Source organism: Chelonia mydas, chromosome 3 (genome assembly GCF_015237465.2).
Source record: "Chelonia mydas isolate rCheMyd1 chromosome 3, rCheMyd1.pri.v2, whole genome shotgun sequence".
In the NCBI taxonomy this organism is placed as follows: domain Eukaryota; kingdom Metazoa; phylum Chordata; order Testudines; family Cheloniidae; genus Chelonia; species Chelonia mydas.
Window position 1 is genome coordinate 12,807,194 of NC_057851.1, and position 20,608 is coordinate 12,827,801.

The 20,608-nt window shown below is 44.9% G+C and overlaps 1 protein-coding gene across 4 annotated transcripts in view; it reads left to right on the forward strand.

The window, feature by feature from the left end:
- Positions 1-20,608, forward strand: part of LOC102945644 (cytochrome P450 2K4) — a 63,627-nt gene that overhangs the window by 34,556 nt on the left and 8,463 nt on the right. For 3 of the 4 annotated variants that reach the window (XM_037893892.2, XM_037893888.2, XM_043542131.1), the window contains 6 exons: positions 1,523-1,683; positions 5,913-6,086; positions 9,908-10,049; positions 13,602-13,786; positions 14,184-14,325; positions 17,872-18,035. In XM_037893892.2, the coding sequence (XP_037749820.1) occupies positions 1,523-1,683; positions 5,913-6,086; positions 9,908-10,049; positions 13,602-13,786; positions 14,184-14,325; positions 17,872-18,035 (968 nt within the window). The remainder of the gene's footprint in view (positions 1-1,522; positions 1,684-5,912; positions 6,087-9,907; positions 10,050-13,601; positions 13,787-14,183; positions 14,326-17,871; positions 18,036-20,608) is intronic. The other variant, XM_043542130.1, reaches the window with a different exon arrangement.

Here is a 20,608-nt window from a genome sequence, read left to right on the forward strand (position 1 = left end):
CAGCTGCAGGGAATGGACCAATCAGTTGTGCCTGCAGGGGAGGGACCAGTTGGGGCCCAGAGACCTGCTCTTTCTGAGCTGCAATGTCTGCTCCGCAAAAATCCCAGACATTTCCTCTGATTTGAAAAATCCACCCACTCAGAGGGTTGCCAGGCATCCAGTTTTCGACCAGAACGCCTGGTTGAAAAGAGACCCTGGTGGCTCCAGTCAGCGGCACAGGGAGGGACCCAGGGCTAAGGCAGGCTCCCTGCCTGCCCTAGCCCTGCGCGGCTCCCGGAAGCGGCCACCAGGTCCTTGCAACCTGTAGGTGCATGGGTGGCCAGGGAGACTCCGCATGCTGCTCCCACCCTGAATGCCTGCCCCACAGCTCCCATTGGCTGGGAACTGCAACCAATGGGAGCTGCAGGGATGGCGCCTGCAGGCGTGAGGGGAGCGGGTGGAGCCTCTCTAGCTGCCTATGCACCTAGGGGCTGCAGGGACCTGGTGGCTGCTTTCTGGGAGCTGCAGCAAGTGCCGCCAGGACCCCAAACCCCCTCCTGCATCCCAACCCCCTGCCCCAGCCCTGAGCCCACTTCTGCACCCCAAACCCCTCATCCCTCGCCCCACCCCAGAGCCTGCACCACCAGATGGAGTCCTCACCCTCCCCCCCTCCCGCACTCCAACCCTCTGGCCCAGCCTGGAGCCCTCTCCCACACCCTGAACCCCTCATTTCTGATTCCACCTGGAGCCTCTACCCTCAGCCGGAGCCCTCACCACCCTCCCACACCCCAACCCCAACCCCGTGCCCCATCCCGGTGAAAGTGAGTGAGGGTGGGGGAGAGTGAGCGATGGAGGGAGGGGGGGATGCAGCAAGTGGGGGCAGGGCCTGGAAGAAGGGACGTGACAGGGGGCGAGGTGTAGATGTTCGGTTTTCAGTGCCATTCAAAAGTTGGCAGCCCTACGAAGGGCAGAGGATCAAAAAAGAGGAAATGTCTGCGAAAACCTGGGCGAATGGTAACCTTAACAGAATCACACTTCCAGAGAATGGGTACAATCTATGCCCAGGGAGTGAGCCTAGAGGCTGAAGAAAGAGACAGTGCCAGAAGACTCTCAGAGCTTAAAAGATCACAGAGCCAGCAGATGGGCCCAAACCCAGCAGCTTGGTGAGTGTCGCGAAAAAGGACTTTTGGCCTATGACAGTGGTTAAGGCCCTAGGCTGGAACTCAGGTAGAGCTGGGGTCAATGCCTGAGTCTGCCAGTCTTCAAGAAAACCACTTAATCTTTGCTTGCCTCAGTTCTCTATCTGTAAAATGGGAATTAATAATAATTCTTGTCTCCACCCTTTTTCCTGTCTATTTAGGTTGTGAGCACTTTGAAGCAGGGACTGTTTCTCACTATGTGTATTTACAATGTCTATCACAACGGGGCCATGATCTTGATTTGCCGGCCTCTAGGTACTACTGTAATAGAAGTACATTGTAATAACTCACTATTAACCACGCTCTTTGCACAATCTCTTCTTGCATTTGAACACTGTTTTTAGGAAAGCCCTTTGAGATCACTACAATTATAAATGCTGCAGTGGCCAATATCATTGTGTCAATATTACTTGGAGAACGGTTTGACTACAAAAACCCCACCTTCTTAAGACTACTAAGTTTGATGAGTGAAAACATCAGGCTGGCTGGAAGTCCGTCAGTTACGGTAATTCTGGTGATTTTAAAGTCACTATTCAAGTGCATGCAGTACTCACACCGTAACTGTGTGCTGTATACAGTATATGACATCAAATCATTTCTACCAATCAGAATAGTCCGACAAATTAGAGGATGATACATATGTCTATCTAGCTATACGCCCCTTACCATCATATTAAGTGGGTGTCTGCCAGATATTTATGGATTTATCCTCACAACATCCATGTGAAATATTATTTTCCTCATTTGACCGATGGTGAAATGAGGCACAGAGAGATTCAGTGACTTGCCCTAGGTTATGTAGGAAGTCAGTGACAGAGCTGGGAATTGAACCTACCTCTCCTGGATCCACACATAGTTCCTTAATAACAAACCCATTAAACCTGTCTGAGAATAATTCATTTGAAGTACAGTGGCAGTTGTGTATCAAGTCTGGAGGACATGAACCAAACTAGGTCTGAAATGAATTCCTTAGTAGTTCATATATTTCCCAGCATGGTGGTAGTGGAAATACAGGTAATATCCTTCTGCTCCAGAAAAACTGAGTGTTTCAGTTCCCAGAGTACCAGCACCTCTAATCCCCTCTAGTCTCTCTGAGCACAGCCCCTCTAGGTCTCATGCCCTAGGCCATCACCTGCCTCTCAAGATGGAATCCTGGAATTCGCCCACTCTCAGACTAGGTCCTAGGTTGCACTCCCCTGCTTAACAACCATGATCACTCCAACAGCAGGTCTGACCTATGCAGAGGCCTTGGGTATTGGTGCACCTTGATTCATTGATCATAGATTCCAAAGTGAAAGGGTCCATTGCGATCATCTAATCCGACCTCCTGTATCACCCAGGCTGTCGACCCCCCTCCCCCAAATAATTTCTAGAGCTGATCTTTTAGAAAAATCATCCAAGCTTGATTTAAAAATTGTCAGTGATGGAGAATCCACCACAACCCTCAGTAAATTGTTCATGGTTAATTACTCTCACTGTTAAAAATGTACACCTTATTTCCAGTCTGGTAATACTCGATATTCCTCGGTTTATGCCCAGGATTCCCAGGATTATATTAGCTCTTTTGGCCACAGCATCACACTGGGAGCTAATGTTCAGCTGATTCTCCACTCCCACCCCCAAATCTTTGTTAGAGTCACTGCTTCCCAGGAGTGAGTCCCTTATCGTGTAAGTATGACCTACATTCTTTGTTCCTAGAGATATACATTTACATTTAGCCATACTAAAATGCAGGGCTGTACCTAGGGCGGTTTGGAGCCTGGAACAGAAGCAAAAGCTCTTCCTCAGGTGGAAGGGGCGGGGCTGGGGGTAGGCTCCCCCAGCCAGCGGTCCACACACTGCCCATGTGGCACTGGCCAATTGCGCCAACCCGCAGGGCTCCCCAAATCCCCTAGGGACAACTCTGCTAAAACCCATAGCGCTTGTTTGCGCCCAGTTTACCAAGCAATACAAATCACTCTGACCTCTTCATTATTTACCATTCCCCCAGTTTTTGTGTCATCTGTGGTGATTTTATGTTTTCTTCCAGGCCACTGATAACAATGTTAAATAGTGTAGGGCCAAGAACCGATCCCTGCAGAACGCCACTGGAAGCACACCTGCTTGGTGACAATTCCCAATTTACAAATACATTTGGAGACCTCTCCATTAGGCAGTTTTAATCCATTTAATGTGTGCCATGATAATTCTATACCCTTCTAGATTTTTTATTACAATGTTGCGCTGTACCAAGTCAAAGGCCTTATAGAAGTCTAAGTTTATTACTATTATCTTTATCAACCAAATTTGTAATCTCATTAAAAAAAATCAAGTTCATTTCACAGAATCTATTTTCCATAAGTGCATGCTGATTTCCATTAATTACATTACCCTCCTTTAATTCTTTATTAATCAAGTCCCACATCAGCTGGTCCACTATCTTACCTGAGATCAATGTCAATTATCCGAGTCACCCCATTCACCCTTTCTAAAAATTGTCAAAACATCTCTGCTTGTGGCACACAATAATTTAGTCTCATCCAGGTTATTGGGCTCAATTAGGGGTAACTGGCTGGGGTTTATAGTGGCCTCCCATGTGTAGAAGATCAGACTAGATGATCTGATGTCCCTCCTGGCCTATGTCTATACCCTGCTGTTCTGTTCCCTCCGGGGCAATGACAGTAGTAATTAGCAACCAAAAAGCCTCCTTAGGAGAAAGTATTATTTATTTAGAACAAAAAGCAATTCAGAGAAAACCAATCTTAAAAACAAATGTTTAGGACAGTGACGAAGCTCCTCCATTCCCGTCTCTTTCTGGCAAGTCTTTCAGTGGTTCCCCAGCTGTGCCCCAGCTCGGCTTTTTTTTCAGCTCAGCTTCCACAGCTCTTCGTCATGTTATTTTCGGGCAGCCTCGTTTTCGCTTGCCTTCAGGTGTCCATCTTATTGCTACTCTGGTGATGGAGTCAGTTTCCATCCAAAGCACATGGCCAATCCATCTCCAACGCCTCTTGCTCATATCTTCTTGGCTGCACTGTGTGAATAGATCCTGGTTTGAGATTGTTCAGGGCCGAAAGATATGGAGGATTTTTCTGAGGCAGGTTAGATAGAATGAAGACAACTGGGAGATGTGTCATACTTTGTCATTCCCCAGCATTCTGCACTATAAAGTAATGTTGAAAAGTCTCCTGTATGCATGTCTAATTCTTCCCTAAGGCTGTCCATGCCCTGGGCCCAATTCCTTCAGACTCTTCCACAGAACCTGTCAGTGTGAGCCTGCCACCTTAGAGTAGTGACCCCCTGGACAGCCCCTGGTGACTGACCACCCCCTACCTCATCAGAGATTCAGAGAGCTTAAGGCCAGAAGGACCATAAAACCATCTAGTCTGACCTCCAGCATATCACAGAACATTAAATTTCACCCAGTTACCACTGTGTTGAGCCCAATAACTTGGGTTAGACTAAAGCAGTGGTTCTCGGCCCACGGGCCACTTGTGGCCCAATCAGCATGCAGCTGCAGCCTATATGACGCCCTCAGGACCATACAGGTAGGATATCTATTGTGTGGATGCAGCCCACATAACACATAGAGAGCTGCATTTGTGACCCACAATGGTAAATAGGTTGAGAACCACTGGACTAAAGCATTTCAGTCCCGAGGAGACTAAACTGTTGTGTACCACAGGCAGAGAACAGGAGAGACCAAGGTGCCCCCAATGCCTGAGGCCCCTGCTGTGGCGTGGAAATGATGAGGTAGGACCTGCCCAATTGATCCTAAAAGGTGACTCTCGGCTGCCAAGGAAGGTGAAATCCCATGCTTCTTAGAGGCCTTTTAAGTGTTTAGTGTCTCCCAGCTCCCATCCTAGCAGAACAAGGCCTGAGGGAGGAGGCAATATTCTTGAAGCCAGCAGTTTGGTCCATTGTCCCTTAAGTCTGTACTAGACTGTTCTTATCTCAGATGCCATCGTGTGGCTTCCTTGTTTGTCCTTCCTATAGCCCCTATTGAATTCAAGCATTATAGTTTATAACAAACATTCCCCTACACTAATATGTGTTATACAGTCCATCTAAATAACTAGGATACAAGTCAGTATTCATGGATTCTCCTACAGGATTCATAATATTTATTCCGTTTCAGCTCTCCCTTCTGTCACACTGAGTTTAAAAGAGAATCTGTATTAGCAGTAGAGCTGGTTGAAAAATGAAATGAGACTTTTGAAAAAAAAATCATTTACTTGTGTTTTTTTCTGTACAAATTTGACATTTCAAGGGTTTTTTGACAAGCTCTGGTTAGCAATATAGAGCCTCTGAGATACAGTTGAGCAGTTCTGATTCCATCCAGTGGAGGGCAGTAGTTACACATACACACTGTCCAGATTGTTACAATATATACAAAATGCCACTACTTAATCTACCTTCTGGGATACAAGTTCAAGTGATAGAAAATTCATGATTGCTTGATGGCACAATGCCAAAGGTGAAAGACCCAGGATGGACAGCAGCCTAGGAATTCTTGCCCCATCCTGTGCCTCAAGACAGGCGGGGCCTCTGAGGATATGGGGCTTGTTAGCTGCTCGTACCCCCAAGCACAGCATATAATCTTCCTGTGCCTCAATTTCCTTATCTGCAAAATGGGCATAACGACAGTCACTTGCTTTTATGAATTGCTTTTAGATCTTTGGCAGATAAGTGCTATAATAAGTGTTAAGTATTCTCATTACTTATTTTTGCTTACTCTGCCATCTTAAATTCTTTCAGCTATATAACATGTGCCCAGCCCTTGGATTTCTACTCAGGAATTACAAGATTCTTTTGCACAACACAAGTGAATTGCATTCTTTTATACGGCTTACTTTCATAGAACGCCTCAAAGAGCTGGACAAAAATGATCAGAGAAGTTTTATTGATGCATTCCTTGTAAGACAGCAAGAGGTAATTATGATTGCTGCAGACTTGTATGTTTCCTTTTCATATTTTATATTTAAAAACATATTTGCATGGAAATTTAGCATTGGTAAAGTATGCACCTAACAAACTAGCAGAGTTGAACAAAGAGCTTGCTATGACTAATGTATACAACAAATTTTGGCCCCAACTTTGCAATAAGAATTGCATGGGTGGAACACTTGGCCAGCATGGAGTCCCACTAGTTTCAGTAGTTCAGGAGGTCTACCTATGCAATTCTTGCAGCAACCAGGGATCAAAATCTCTTTCATTGCTAGTTGAATATCCCTCAGTTAATTGCAATTTCCTCAAATGTATTCATTGTTTGAATTTGCTTGACAAATGTCTTTCCAAATGTTTACTTGGAGAATCCAGAAAGATTCAAACTTCTAACTGTTTTGGTTACTTGTGATTGGCCAGATTAGTCACATAGTATTTCTTCTATTACTATTTTATTATTACAAGAGCACCTAGGAGCCCTAGTTATGGGCCAGGACTCCACTGCGCTAGGCAGAGTACAAAAGACAGAGTAAATAGACAGTCCCTGTCCCAGAGAATTTACAGTCTAAGAATAAGACAAGAGATAACAGATGGATATGGAGATGTGAGGCAATGTGGACATGGGGAAGCACAGGGAAACAGTGAGACAATATTGGTCAGCATGATAGGCCATGGTCTCAGTAGATCAGTGGCCTAAGTGCTGTCAAGCTTTCTGTAGGCATCACAGGAAAAGAGAGTTTTAAGGAGGGATTTAAAGAAGGACAATGTGTTAGTTTCAGAGATGCTTGTGGGGAGCTCCTTCCAATTGTTTGGGGCAGCATTGGAGAAAAGAGCTGACTGAGGGGATATCTGAGCCATTAGTGGTTATCTTTGAAAAGTCATGGAAGACGGGAGAGATTCCAGAAGACTGGAAAAGGGCAGATATAGTGCCAATCTAGCCTGGTAAACCCCCAGACTGAGGCCTTGGTGAAGACCTACAGAGGTACTGGGGCTGCAGAGGTGTAGCCAGGGGATAGGCAGAGGCAGCTGGTCCTAACCCCTTGCCAATGATGAGTGGCCATTACACTGCAGTGAGTGTAGAGGTTAGATGATGACTGGCAGTAGCCACTGAGGCAAGGTGGTTTAGAAGGTTGGGGGTTTCCCTGGGAAAAGAGACCCAGAGTGGGGGAATTGCTGGGGTAGAACCCCGAGGTAAAGGGGCACTGGAGTCCGGGAGGGACATGGGGCCTCAGGCAGGTGAGATACCGGCCAGCAGAGGGCGCTCCAGAGCTGGCATTGAGCTAATTCCCAAGACGACCAGCAGGAGACGCCGCACCGGTGAGTCATCACTCTGCTACAGGTTGGACATTAGGAAAAATTTCCTAACTGTCAGGGTGGTTAAGCACTGGAATAAATTGCCTAGGGAAGTTGTGGAATCTCCATCATTGGAGATTTTTAAGAGCCAGTTAGACAAACACCTGTCAGGGATAGTCAAAATAATACTTAGTCCTGCCTTGAGTGCAGGGGACTGGACTAGATGACCTCTCGAGGTCCCTTCCAGTCCTATGATTCTATGAAAACACTAGAGCGTGTGTTTGAAACTGTAACACCTGGGCAATGGAGGCTGGTGTCATTAGTCAGTTGGAGCCAGGACTCGACATCTTAATAGTGAATGAGAGATGATAGGCAGGGTGGGAAATGGTGATGAAGAGCCTTGAAAGTGAAGACTTGATAAATTTGAAAACTGGTCCAAAATCAATAAGATGAAATTCAATAAGGACAAAATCTGCATTTAGGAAGAAAAAATCAAAAGCAAAAATACAAAATGAAGAATCACTGAGTAGGTTTCAGAGTAACAGCCGTGTTAGTCTGTATTCGCAAAAAGAAAAGGAGTACTTGTGGCACCTTAGCGACTAACCAATTTATTTGAGCATGAGCTTTCGTGAGCTACAGCTCACTTCATCGGATGCAACTTGCATCCGATGAAGTGAGCTGTAGCTCACGAAAGCTCATGCTCAAATAAATCACTGAGTAGGCAACAGTTCTGCAGAAAAGGATTTGGGGGTTATAGTGGATCACACATTGACTGTAAGTCAACACTGTGATGCAGTTGAAAAAAAGACAGATGTCATTCTGGGATGTATTAACAGGAGTTAATGTAAGAAGCAAGTGATAATTGTCCAGCTCTGCTCAGCACTAGTGAAGCATCAGTGGGAGTACTGTGTCCAGTTTTGGGCACCAGATGTGAACAGAATGGAGACAGTCTAGAGGAGAGCAACAGGATGGGGAGGCACTGATCGGCAGGGCCCGCTGGCCCGGGGGAGAGCTGCTCAGCACCCACCTTCTTTTCCGCATGGGTGCTCCAGCCCCGGAGCACCCACCAAGTTGGCGCCTATGTATGGAATCCCTGTCATTGGTGGTTTTTAAGAACACAGTTAGACAAACACCTGTCATGGATGGTCTAGGTATACTTAATCTTGCCTCACCATGAGGCAATGCACTAGATTACTCTTGAGGTCCCTTCTGACTCTACATTTCTATGATTGTCTATTGGAAGCAATCAGAAGGGGAAGCCAGTGGAGGGATTCAGAGAGGGGTGTTTCCTTGGGCAGAGGGGCAAGCAGGCCACATTGAAATGCATTTTCTATTAATAGTCTTGGCAGGAAATGTCAGTATCTCAAATATTTGCAGAAAGGTTGGTATGCTTGGTCAAAAGGAACCGAATTTCCTGTGGATTTTTTTGTTTGTTGCTGGATTATTTCCCAGCTGCCCAGACGTGTATACAATTCACGTGCATCACAAAAGAATGAGAGAATGAACTACAAATAATGATAAAATATAAAAAGAGCAAAAAGAATAGGGCGTGATTATGGCTTAATGGGTCAAGCAATGGCGTGGGACTTGGATGATTGCTGGCTCTGCCGCTCATCTCCTGGGTGACCTTGGATAAGTCATTTAGCTTCTCTGTGCCTCCATCTCCCTATCTATAAAATGGGCATAATGGCATTTGCCTCCATTATAAGCACTTTGAGATCTACTAATGATTGTTTATGAAATAGGTATTAATGTTATTAAGAGTCCATTCGCATTGCCACTGAAGCCTCTAGAAAAGATACAACTGACACCAAGAAGAGCAGAATCAGTGCCCAGTAGGCTTTGCATATGTAACCTTTACTGGCCAGGACTAATTCAGTGCAGAATATTTCACCATCATAGTGTTACAATAATCACCTGTCCTGATCTCCATTGTTTGTTTAGATGCATGAGTACGGATGGTTGATTGTGCAAGATGGCAAGCTGCACATGTGTGTCTCTGAGTTTGGACTCAGTCACATATGGAGTACTTGTCCTGAGCTGACTCAGTTAGGTCTGGAAGACCATGGATTGAACTGTACTCAGCATGTTAGCTTCCTAAGCCTGTGGCACTCAGGCTGGTTGTGGCTGCATAGGAAAAATACACTTCTCTATGAGCTTGACTGTGGAAGGTGATGAGCACTCTAACTGCGATCCAGTGAAACACTTAAAACATGCTTAACTCTAAGCATATTCCTGATTCCTGGCATCAGTGGCTGTACCCCGGTGCTTAAAGTTAAGCACATGCTTATGTGCTGTGGTGAATTGGATCCAGAGTGCTCAGCACTTTTCAGGACTGATCCTTAGTAGAGAAGATACCTATATGTTTCTGAGGGCATCTGATCAAAGCCCTCTTGGTTCTTTTACATTTATTTTTTACTATATACTTTATTATTCAGTAAATATGTTTTAGCTCTCCATGTTATAACTGCCCACTGGAGTTCTTTGTGTGTTAATCTTTTGGGGTTTTTTTTCAGGAGAAAAGTAATACCAATGGATATTTCCATAATGACAACCTAATAAGCCTTGTGAACAACTTGTTTGCTGCTGGCGTAGAGACCACTTCCACCACGCTGCGCTGGGGACTTCTGCTAATGATGAAATACCCCCAAATTCAGAGTAAGTGATTTTGTGACAGCTGCTAGCTTGGCTGGCATGGGAGGGTTGAACAGGAAACCTGGGGAGCTAACAGCATAAATGGCTACAGCTTTTGAGTGAAAGAGTCACGCTTGACAGCAGAGAGCTGTAACAGACCCATATCCTCAGTTGATCAGGCACAGAGTGGGACATGGAACACCCACTTACCAGTGGGTTATGCTTTTATTTCCTTAGAGCCAGATTCTGATCTCAGTTACAGCTATGTAAACCTGGAGCAATTCCATTCTACTCATTAGAATTGCTCCAGACTTACACTAGAATTTTGCTCTTGATAAGCAGAACAATTCAGAGCAGAATTTAAATGGTCATAACTGTGAACACAGTTGTAATAATTGAGACCATAGAGACCGACTTGAATTGTGAGCCTAACCCATGGAAAGTGGGTGAAGGGCCATGAATTGTCACAATGACAAGTTATATGAAATTGTTTAAGAAAAGATTTAGGAAGGAGACAAATGGAATTAATTTAAACAGGAGGAGGGGGAGGAGGTCTCTAGTGGATATTGTTATAAGCATGACTAGTAAACAAGAGGAAAAGGGAACCAGAAATCAATGGATCAAAATCGTTACTTTGGAAATTAGGCCTAACTGGTGCACAAAATAATGAGAGGATGGACCGTTCTACCCACCACTCTTTTGGGGTGGACCTTAAAGAGATGCTTGGGAAATTAAACAAGGAACTTCTACAACCACCGCGGTTGCAGCAGAAGGATTTTTACCATAACACTCAGACTTTATTTCTCCAGTAGGGATGCTTGGCCATCATCACTGCCCCAGTAAGGACCCAACCTGATACATGTGAGATCTTGTTCGGTCTTCCCTTCCCTCGTGCGTCTCTTTCCATCCCTCACAATCTTCCTCCTGTCATGTGTGTATGTGTGCGTGTCTCAGCTTTCTACCTGATCTTGAAATCAATTGCATTGTATTGCACCAGCATGACCAGGTGAGACATATGACCATCCAGCTCTGGTTGGCCTAAGGACCAGTGAAGCAGAGGGACCTGAGCCGACCAACCGGATGATATTCTTGGCCGGGGAAGCAAGCTGGGGTCCAGAGCAGCAACTGTCATGGCCCAATCTGTCTGTGACTGACCCGCTGCCCTGTATTCTGAAAACATCAACAAAAGCTGTATTTCCCCGACCTATCTTATCTCTTCTCTCCCTTCTGTTTCTGTGTGTTTTGTCAAAAGCAGGAAAGCGAATGTATTCCTGACTCAAAATTAAACAGAAATAATCCATTTGTCCCCACCAAGAAGGACTGTTTGATAGAATAAGAAATTTTAACCAGTATTCACCCTCTCAAAAATTTTAAAAAAAAAAAAAGACGTTGACAGATTTTCATTGTTTGTTTTGCATAAGCACTCCATTTCAGTTGCAGTGGGTTTTGCCTTGTTTTGATTCTTTCCCTTTTGTACATTTCAATAAATACACTTTTAACCATTGACATGAATTTCCTAATGTGCTTGCCATGGTACTAGGCAGGCCAAGGTCTCTATATTCCAAACTCCAAACCTTGCTTAACAGTCTTTAATATTGGACCGTGACAGGGTCACCTTAACATCCTTAGCTCTTTGGGCTCACATATTCCATCTAACTTAATACAACAGCAGAATATGACCCTAAGTTTCTGTCTTCCTCCAAACTTGAAGACCCTCCAAGATCTTTCCACAGATAATTATTATAATTAGGGATGGTGAGAAAATTTTAAGGAAAATAAAATTTTGCCTTCTCCGCCCCCACAAAAAATAGACACAGCTTTTTTGAACATTTCTTTGGTGGTTCCCCATATTCCATCCAGCTCTAATTACTTGTTAAATCCCAGCGGTATGTTCATCACTGTACAAAACAGAAGACAGAGTCCATGCCCCCAAGGAACTTCCAGTCTCAATAGACAGACAAAATAATACAAGATACAAAGGAACTGATCTCACCTGTCATGTGCTGAGCTAGTTTTAGTAAGCCATGCAACAGCTTGCTTGTATGCCTTCGAGAGACAAGGTGGGTGAGGTAATATCTTTCATTGAACCAACTTCTGTAGGTGAGAGAGACAAGCTTTTGAGCTTCCACAGACCTCTTTTCCCGTCAAAATGGTGTACTCCATGCAGCGTTACCTGATACGAGGCACACGTGAGGTCACGCTGTGCAGAGGTTTGTTCTACAAAGTAGAATCCTCCATGCGGGCTGGACAGAATTGTCCCACAAGCCAGATTCATCCTGCCAGCTGGGCAGCACACAGTAAGTCGGGCATGCCTTGCATATAGAGACCACACACCACCAGCTCTTATTTACATCACTACAGCTCAACTGGTCTCAATGGAGTTACTCCTGATTACAATGAGGCGAGGTCGAACTCTGGCCACCTATGTACTGAAGGACCCAGAGTTTGGTTCTATAATAAAGCAAGGTTTTTTGTTGTTGCTGGTTTTACTTTTATGCTTTTGCAGTTGCTTCCCCTAACTCATTTCTATTTGGTGGCTTCTTGCCTGAAGGCTGCTTCAGGGCACCACAGGAAAAATCCTTTGTGCATGAAATTGACAGAGTCAACAGGGAAGCCTCAGTTGCAAAGACATTGAAAACTGTTTGAAATAAAATCCTGTATTAATTACAGGTCACAGTGGCCCACAGCCTATTTGATTAAGTACAGAAGGGCATGATCTAGTGGTCTGATGCAAGCCTGGGTGCTAGGAACTCCTGAATGCTGAACTGATTGTGGCCTTGCCAGCCTCTGTAAAAATGAGGATAATAGTACTCATGCATCTCGGGATTGTTGGGAAGTTAACTAGTTAATATTTGTAAGTGCTCTGGTGATTAAAAATAGAACTGTGCAAAGATGGAAGTTCCATTTCATGAAGGCTTTTGAGATTCCCCCACAGGGGAAAATTCCAAAAAAAAAAAAAAAGTTTGGGGGCAATTGAAATATTTTGTTTCAACAAAATCAAAATGTTTCATGTCAAAAGTTGACATTTTAATTTTGTATTATATTATCAAATAAAATACGTAATGTAATACAATAAAAATTAAAATGTCTAGACAAAAAGTTGTTTCAGAGAGAAAAAATCAAAATATTTGTTTGCAAAAATGTTTAAAATGGGACATTTTTGACATTGCCAGAACTTACTTTTCCCCAGTTTTCTTCCAGAACAAAATTTCAGCAGACTTGACACGATTTCATGAAGCATTTCAGTTTTAACAGAAGGGCATGTTCAAGCAAATATGTTCCATCAAAGTTTCTACGACCAGCTGTAGTTGAAATGACTGTATATTATTGTTTGGCAGGCCAAGTAATAGGATAGGTTACCTGTGTGTTTTTGGAAGTTCTCTATTTAGTTTTGATATTGACGAGCAAATGTTTATAAGCTCTAATATTGTCAGTACCCCATTATTTCTGGAAAGAGACACAGATTTTGGAGAGCTTACAATATCACTTTAACATGAGCTTGTGCACCTCTCAAAGCCACAATGCACAGCATTTATTATAGATAAATGAATTCTGATCTCTATTGTATTTTCTCAGGCAAAGTCCAAGAAGAGATTGCAAGAGTTATAGGATCAGCCCAGCCAAGAATTGAACATCGAACTAAAATGCCGTATACGGATGCAGTTGTCCATGAAATTCAGAGGTTCGCTAATATCCTGCCCATGGACTTGCCTCATGAAACTACTGAGGATGTTACTCTTAAAGGCTACTTTATTCCAAAGGTGAACAGTTTGTGGTATTGCTTTTCTTGTGATCTGCGACATCGTTAAAGTCCTGGTTCAAATGATTGACCCTTTTAAGTCCTGGTTCTTTGTTTAATGTTGAATCGCATTGGAAGTCCCATGGCAGTATTTGTAATAGCATCATTCACTTACTATAGCTTAAACAGTAAGAGGGGGGAGGGATAGCTCAGTGGTTTGAGCACTAAACCAGGGTTGTGAGGGGGCCATTTAGGGATCTGGGGCAAAAATTGGGGATTGGTCCTGCTTTGAGCAGGGGGTTGGACTAGATGATCTCCTGAGGTCCCTTCCAACCTGATATTCTATGAAATGCTTATACCAAGCTTTAGTCAAGAGACCATATTGACCTATAGAATAACTCCATTGACTTGATTTACAGGGAACTTACATCATCCCCTTACTGGCCTCTGTACTGCAGGATGAATCTCAGTGGAAGAAACCAGATACATTCAATCCTGAGCATTTTCTTGACTCCCAAGGAAAGTTTGTAAAGAAAGAGGCTTTCATGCCCTTTTCAGCAGGTACTTTCTATTTTCATTTACTGCTGTGGGGATAGATATCCAAGATTCAACAGACTATAAGATACATTTGTGAATCTTTAAATCTCATCCTCTATTTGCCCCTTATGTGGGATAATCTCCCATTTTAGACTGGACTACTGCTGAAAGCACATATGCACGGTTGGGTACTCTAATTTGCAACTTGAAGGCGCTGTTAGAGTCCCGGCTGCTTTTAAATGATCATATATCAAGGGGAACCCAATAACTGTCTTCAGATGTTACCTAATAAAGTTGTGGAATCCTCATCAGTAGAGGTTTTTAAGAACAGGCCAGACAAACACCTGTCAGGGATGGTTTGTCTTGGTCCTGCCTGAGTGTGGAGGGGATAGACTAGATTACTGTGATGGGGTCCCTGGGTGCAATCTGGACTGTTGAACCACTGAGCCCTCTGTCCCACCAACCTGGGGTATCCCTCTCACTTTGTGATGCTATTGTCAAGCCTCAAATCTCTGGCAGGCACAGCACTACACATCCACAGGCAGGGACACACCCAACTGAGTTAAATGAATGCTTCTCCCAGCCACTTATGAACCAACAATAGGGAGGCTCCAGCCAATTCTCCCCAGTCTTGCTCCCCAGAACTGTGCCATCTTGCCCTGGTCAGAAGCCTGACCCCTGTAAGTTAATTATTCAGTCTGTCCCTCCCTTGATGTGGAGAGGACACACACTAGCCTTTGTAAACTGAGCTGAGATTTCTCAAGCACTTCAACCAAAACGTTAGATAAAATATAAAACAGATTTATTAAGTACAGAAAGATAGATTTTAAGTGATTATAAATAGCAGGCATAGAAATCAAAGTTGGTTACAAGAAACAAAAATAAATTTGTTGTCTGAGTTCTACAAACTAAACAGGATTTGAATCAAGCAGTGTCTCACCCTGACAGATGGTACAAGCAGGGCACAGATCCTCAGTATACAGGCTGGAACTGCCTTCCAGCCTGGGATCACCCTCCCACAGTTCGGTCTTTGTCCTCCAGACGTGTTTCCAGGTGTTGCATTGTGGGGGGGGTGCAGCCAAGTGATGATGTCACTTTTCCTCTTTTATAGTTTCTTCCAGCTTGCTGGAAAGATCTATGCTGTGATTTGGGAGGTCAGTCAGCCCCCATTGGTCAACAGTCTCCATTGCATATGTGCTCTCTCAGAAGTCTCCACTGTATACATGGGATAGTGGATTCTTTCCTTGATGGGGGTTGACATTCACCGCTGTCTGGCTACTCCATTGTTGTACCTGAAAAGCTGGTTGTGGGTGTTCCCAACCTCACAACATATTTCAGTGACACACACATAGCAAAACTTCATAACTTCACATACAGTGACAGCACATACAGTCCAACACGATATTAATGTTCAACAGCTCAAGACTTTTAAAATGATACCTCGCAAGGCATACTGTGTCCAAAATATATCCTAATTATAAGACAGTGGTGAATATGGGGGTTCCAGGGTGCTGCTTTGAAGTATAGAGTTTCACAATGACATCCTGAGCCCTACATTTCTGTGATTCTGTATAGCAGCTGTGACCCAGATGGGTTATTATCCGCCTATATCTGGCTGGGAAGTTGCGATCATTCCTTTCTAATGAGGGTCTTGCTACAACCATCCATGCCTTTGTCACTTCACTATTAGGCTACTCCAATACATTCTATGGCTCCGATTAAGGTGATCATCAGTTGACTTCAATGGGACTTAAGCACTTGCTTAAAGTTAGGCTTCAGTTAAGGACAGTGCTTATCTAGGCATGTCTACAATGCAATCAAAAACCCGTGGTTGGCCTGTGCCATCTAACTTGGGCTTTGGCTAATGTGCTGTTTAATTGTGGTGTAGACATTTGGCTCGGGCTGGACCCCAGCTCTAGAACCTGCAAGGTGGGAGGGTCCCACGGCTTGGGCTGAGGCCTGAGGCTAAAAGTCTACACTGCAATTAAACTGCTCTTTAGCCCGAGCCCTGCGAGCCTGAGTTAACTGGCTGGGCCAGCCATGGGTGTCTAATTGCAGTGTAGACATACCCCTTTGAGGTTACACCATATATCAACTCAGAAGCTGAAAAAAGTGCACTTACTGCATGGGCTGGTGTGTTGTATGTATTGATGACATATACATACATATTAATAACATTAGCTCATTCTCATATTTGTTATTTTTGTCCTCCCGATGATTTCAGTTCTTTCCTTGTGGTGTACTTGTAAAGTTTACAGAGAGTATGAACTTAGGAAAGCCCCTTGTGCCAACCTGCTTCAAGCATCCTTTATCTAGCTACGTTAAAGGCCACAGCCATATATGGACATTGTACCTTAACTCATCACTATCTATCTAGGTCAGGGGTTCCCAAACTTGGTTTGTGGCTTGTTCAGGGTAACAAGCCACAGCGAGACGCTTTTTTTACCTCTTCCCGCAGCTCCCATTGGCCGGGAACGGCAAACCGTGGCCACTGGGAACTGGGAGCGGCCGTACCTGTGGACCCTCAGGTAAACAAAGCGTCTCATGGCCAACCAGGGGATTACCCTGAACAAGCTACAAACCAAGTTTGGGAACTCCTGATCTAGGTGAAAGTCCCAGACATATGTATGGTTTCAGAGTAGCAACCGTGTTAGTCTGTATTTGCAAAAAGAAAAGGAGTACTTGTGGCACCTTAGAGACTAACAAATTTATTTGAGCATAAGCTTTCGTGAGCTACAGCTCACTTCATCGGATGCATCTTAGTTCAACATACAGGATGTGGCCTGTAGGTAGGTCCCTTGCTTTACAGCCAAACTACTTTAACATACATCTATAAACCTATTATAATAAAACAATCAAAACCCTAAGAAAATAAGAAACCTATAAGAAAAGATGTATAGGTAAGCGAGCAGGCTAGCCCTATAGGCTACACAAAAATTTTGAAAGTAACTAAATGCTGTTGGGTCTTGAAGCAGACTGTTTTTCACAACGTTTGGCCCTGATTCTTTTTTATTTTCAAAAGTTGGAGTTTTCTTAAATGAAATTTTTCAGAGTCAAAATTATTTGATTTAAAAAATTCAATTCTAAAAAAATGGCAATGGCGAACAAAAAATAATCCAAACTCAAGCCTGAAAGTGAAGGAGGGAAAAAAAAAAACCCTGAAAATGGTAAATGAAAAACAAAAGCAAAAAAAAACCCTGAACATTTTTTTTTTAAAAATGGGGGGGTGGGGGGTCTTTGTTTGCTTGGTTGAGGTTTTTAATTTCTCCTGGAATAGCTGCCAGGAGAATTATTTTAAAAAATATGACTGGTGCAGCCACTAATATAGTATTTTTTAAAGAGCAAATTTGTTCCTCTCGAAAGGTTTAGAATATAATCACTTTCCATTTTGTTTACTAGTAGGTGTATTTATAGGAAGAAGTCCTGTTTTAAGTCACACTTGTTTATTCTTGAAGTAAATCCATGGTTCTACTCTGGACTTACACCGTATTACTAAGAAGTTGTGCTGTGGTTTTTATTCCTTCTCAGAGTTAAACAAGCACCTGTTTTTTATTGTGAATTTCATTACAGGTCGGAGGATCTGTGCAGGCGAGACTCTTGCCAAGATGGAGCTCTTCCTCTTCTTTACAAGCCTCCTGCAGAGGTTCACTTTCCGTCCTCCTCCTGGAGTTACCAGCTCAGACCTGGACCTCACCCCAGCGGTTGGGTTTACCACGCCCCCAATGCCCCATAAGGTCTGTGCTGAGCCACGTTCTTAGAGCTCCTTGCCTTAGGCCAGGTCTAACTACAAAGTTTGGCAGATATAAGTATGATGGTCAGAAAATCACATGCCTGACAGAGCTAAGCCAGCAATAGCCTCCCCACCCATGTAGATGCAGCTTATATCAAGAGAAGAGTCTTTTTGATGATCTACTTGATGTTGTTCAGGGAGGTGGTTTAAGTGTCCTGGCACAATAACTCATTTTGCCAGCATATGGCTGTGTCTCTACTACAGGGTTTTGCTGGTATAGTTACACTAGTGTAGCTATATCAGCAAAGCCGTTGTGGTGTAGACTTACCCTTACTCATGTGTATCTTCAGCCCTCCCTCTGCAGACTCTGCCTGGTACACTGCTGTGCACTGGCCTTTGGTTGTGGTTTGGCCCATGATTTGTTAGGACCACATCCTAGCCTCAGTTATACCAATGGGCAATCCAATGACATTAGCAAGGTTGCATGGGTGTAACTGGGACTAGAGTCTTGTATTGTCTGTTACGTTGTACAACCTCAAAGGAGCCTCCATGCCTAGCCTAGAACTTGGCCATTTGCAATATCAACACTGCTGTGCAACCAAGAGGCAACGTCCACCAGAGAGGGAGCTGAAACAGCATAGACTGATGCAAAATACAAGGTCAAATGTCGTCTGCACCGAAATCCCCTGGATGTTGCTATCTCCACAGATGCTGACTCTGCATCTTCAGTTGTTATTACTCCCTACGTTGGTGATTTCCAACTCGGTGGGAGGGACATGGGAGAAGTGAGGAGCCTGTTCCGGAGGGAGGTGTGGTGGTGACATTCAGTAACAAAGAAGGAACCTCTGCACTCCCAGGACTGCCCCTGACCTCTGAGACTGTCTACGCTAGGGGATCACACATGTTGTACCTTGTGTAGGAGAAGCTCATTGCACACACTAGCTGCTCCTGGCATCTCTCCATTCCCCACAAAAGCTCCTTCTGTTCAGCCTCCCATCCCGTTCTTTGTCAGGGACCCCCTGCAACCCCCACAACCTCCCCCATGTTAGAGGTTCTGTGAATTTCAGTTCCCCCTCCTCTTATACCAGGGGCCCCTATTTTCTCCTCCTGCCACAGTGGCTCTGCGTGCACCCCATGTCCTAATTCACCCCATTCTCCTCCATGGCCAGGGCTCTGTGTGGCCCCTTCACCCATACCAGCTTCCCCCAATCTCTCCCCATTAGAGGCTGTGTGCTCCCCAGGGTCCTCCATTCTCTCACTATGGCAAAAGTTCTGTGTGCACCCCCACTCTCCTCTATGCCCCCCATTCTTCTCTATACCATGGATACTGTGTGCCCCATTCCCAACCCCCCCCCATCCCCTCATGCCAGGGGCTTTGTGTGCCCCCCTTCCCCAATTCCAGGGTCCCCCATTCTCCACCCCCATGGCAAGGGCTCTGTGTGTGCCCTGATTCCCCCCTTTCCCCCTCCCTCCATACCAGAGTTTTCTAATCTGCCTCCCGCCAGGGGTTCTGTGTTCCCCATTCACCCCATGCCCCCTGTGATGATTTGTGGGGTTCCCAGCAATGTGAGTCACCTTATTACCCTCCCCCTCCCGCCTCCAGTGAGAGAGAATCTTGCCAGCTCCCTGACCTCTGCTTTCTCTTAGCTACCCAAGCACTCTCCACTGGGCTATGCAGCCCTCACTTTGCCTTGCAAGTTACCAGTAGGTGCACCCCAGTCCTTTGCCGTGTTCCCCTGTGGTGCCCAGCCCCTTAGCCTCTGAACACGCACAGTAACACCAGGTCTGCTGTCCCCAAGGGGCCAGCGATGACACCAGCTCGTTTGATTCAGCTCATGGTCAGCACTTAATACCATCGGAAGCACAGACGACCTGTGCCTGCTGGCAGTGGCGGGGGGAGGGGGTGCATAACTCAGGAACAGCTCAAGTCAAGACTACCCCCCCCCCAAGGCAGTCCTCCCCCGTGGGAAAGCAGCAGCTGCTCAACGGCACAGCTCCCTGGCTCAGCTGCTGTGTCGGGAGGGGGCCTGGCCACACCATGTGACTGAGCAATCTGGGCGGGGCGTGACCCCACATGCCCCTTGCACAAACATCACCTCTGCCAGCAAGTATAACCTGCTTTCTAAAGACTAAACTCAGCTTGCCAGGCTAACCTCCAATCTAAGTAAGTTTAGCTCGCCGCAAATGTCCTTTGCAGCATTTCAACCAAGCTGGTTGTGATCCCGTTTTCAAGAATGTAAACATGCTGTCTGTTTACATCCTAGGTGCAGGATGCCAAGGTGTCTTCTTTGCTCCCCAAATACACACAAAGGCAAGGGGGAGTGTATTTTAGGACAATGGTTCTTGTCCTCTGCTGAGTTTCTCTAGCTGTTAGTTCCTTTTTGAAGTTCTTACAATCCTTCATCTGACTTCAGATACATAACCTCTGGGCATGCATTTCACAGCGATATTAACAGCCAGCCTGACCCTGCTTTCATTTAAGATCTTCCATGACACTCTTTGGTGATCCAGAGTGTATATACCAGGATCAGGATCTGCTTATAACCCCGTTGCCAGTTGGCATTGTGGGGTTTTAGG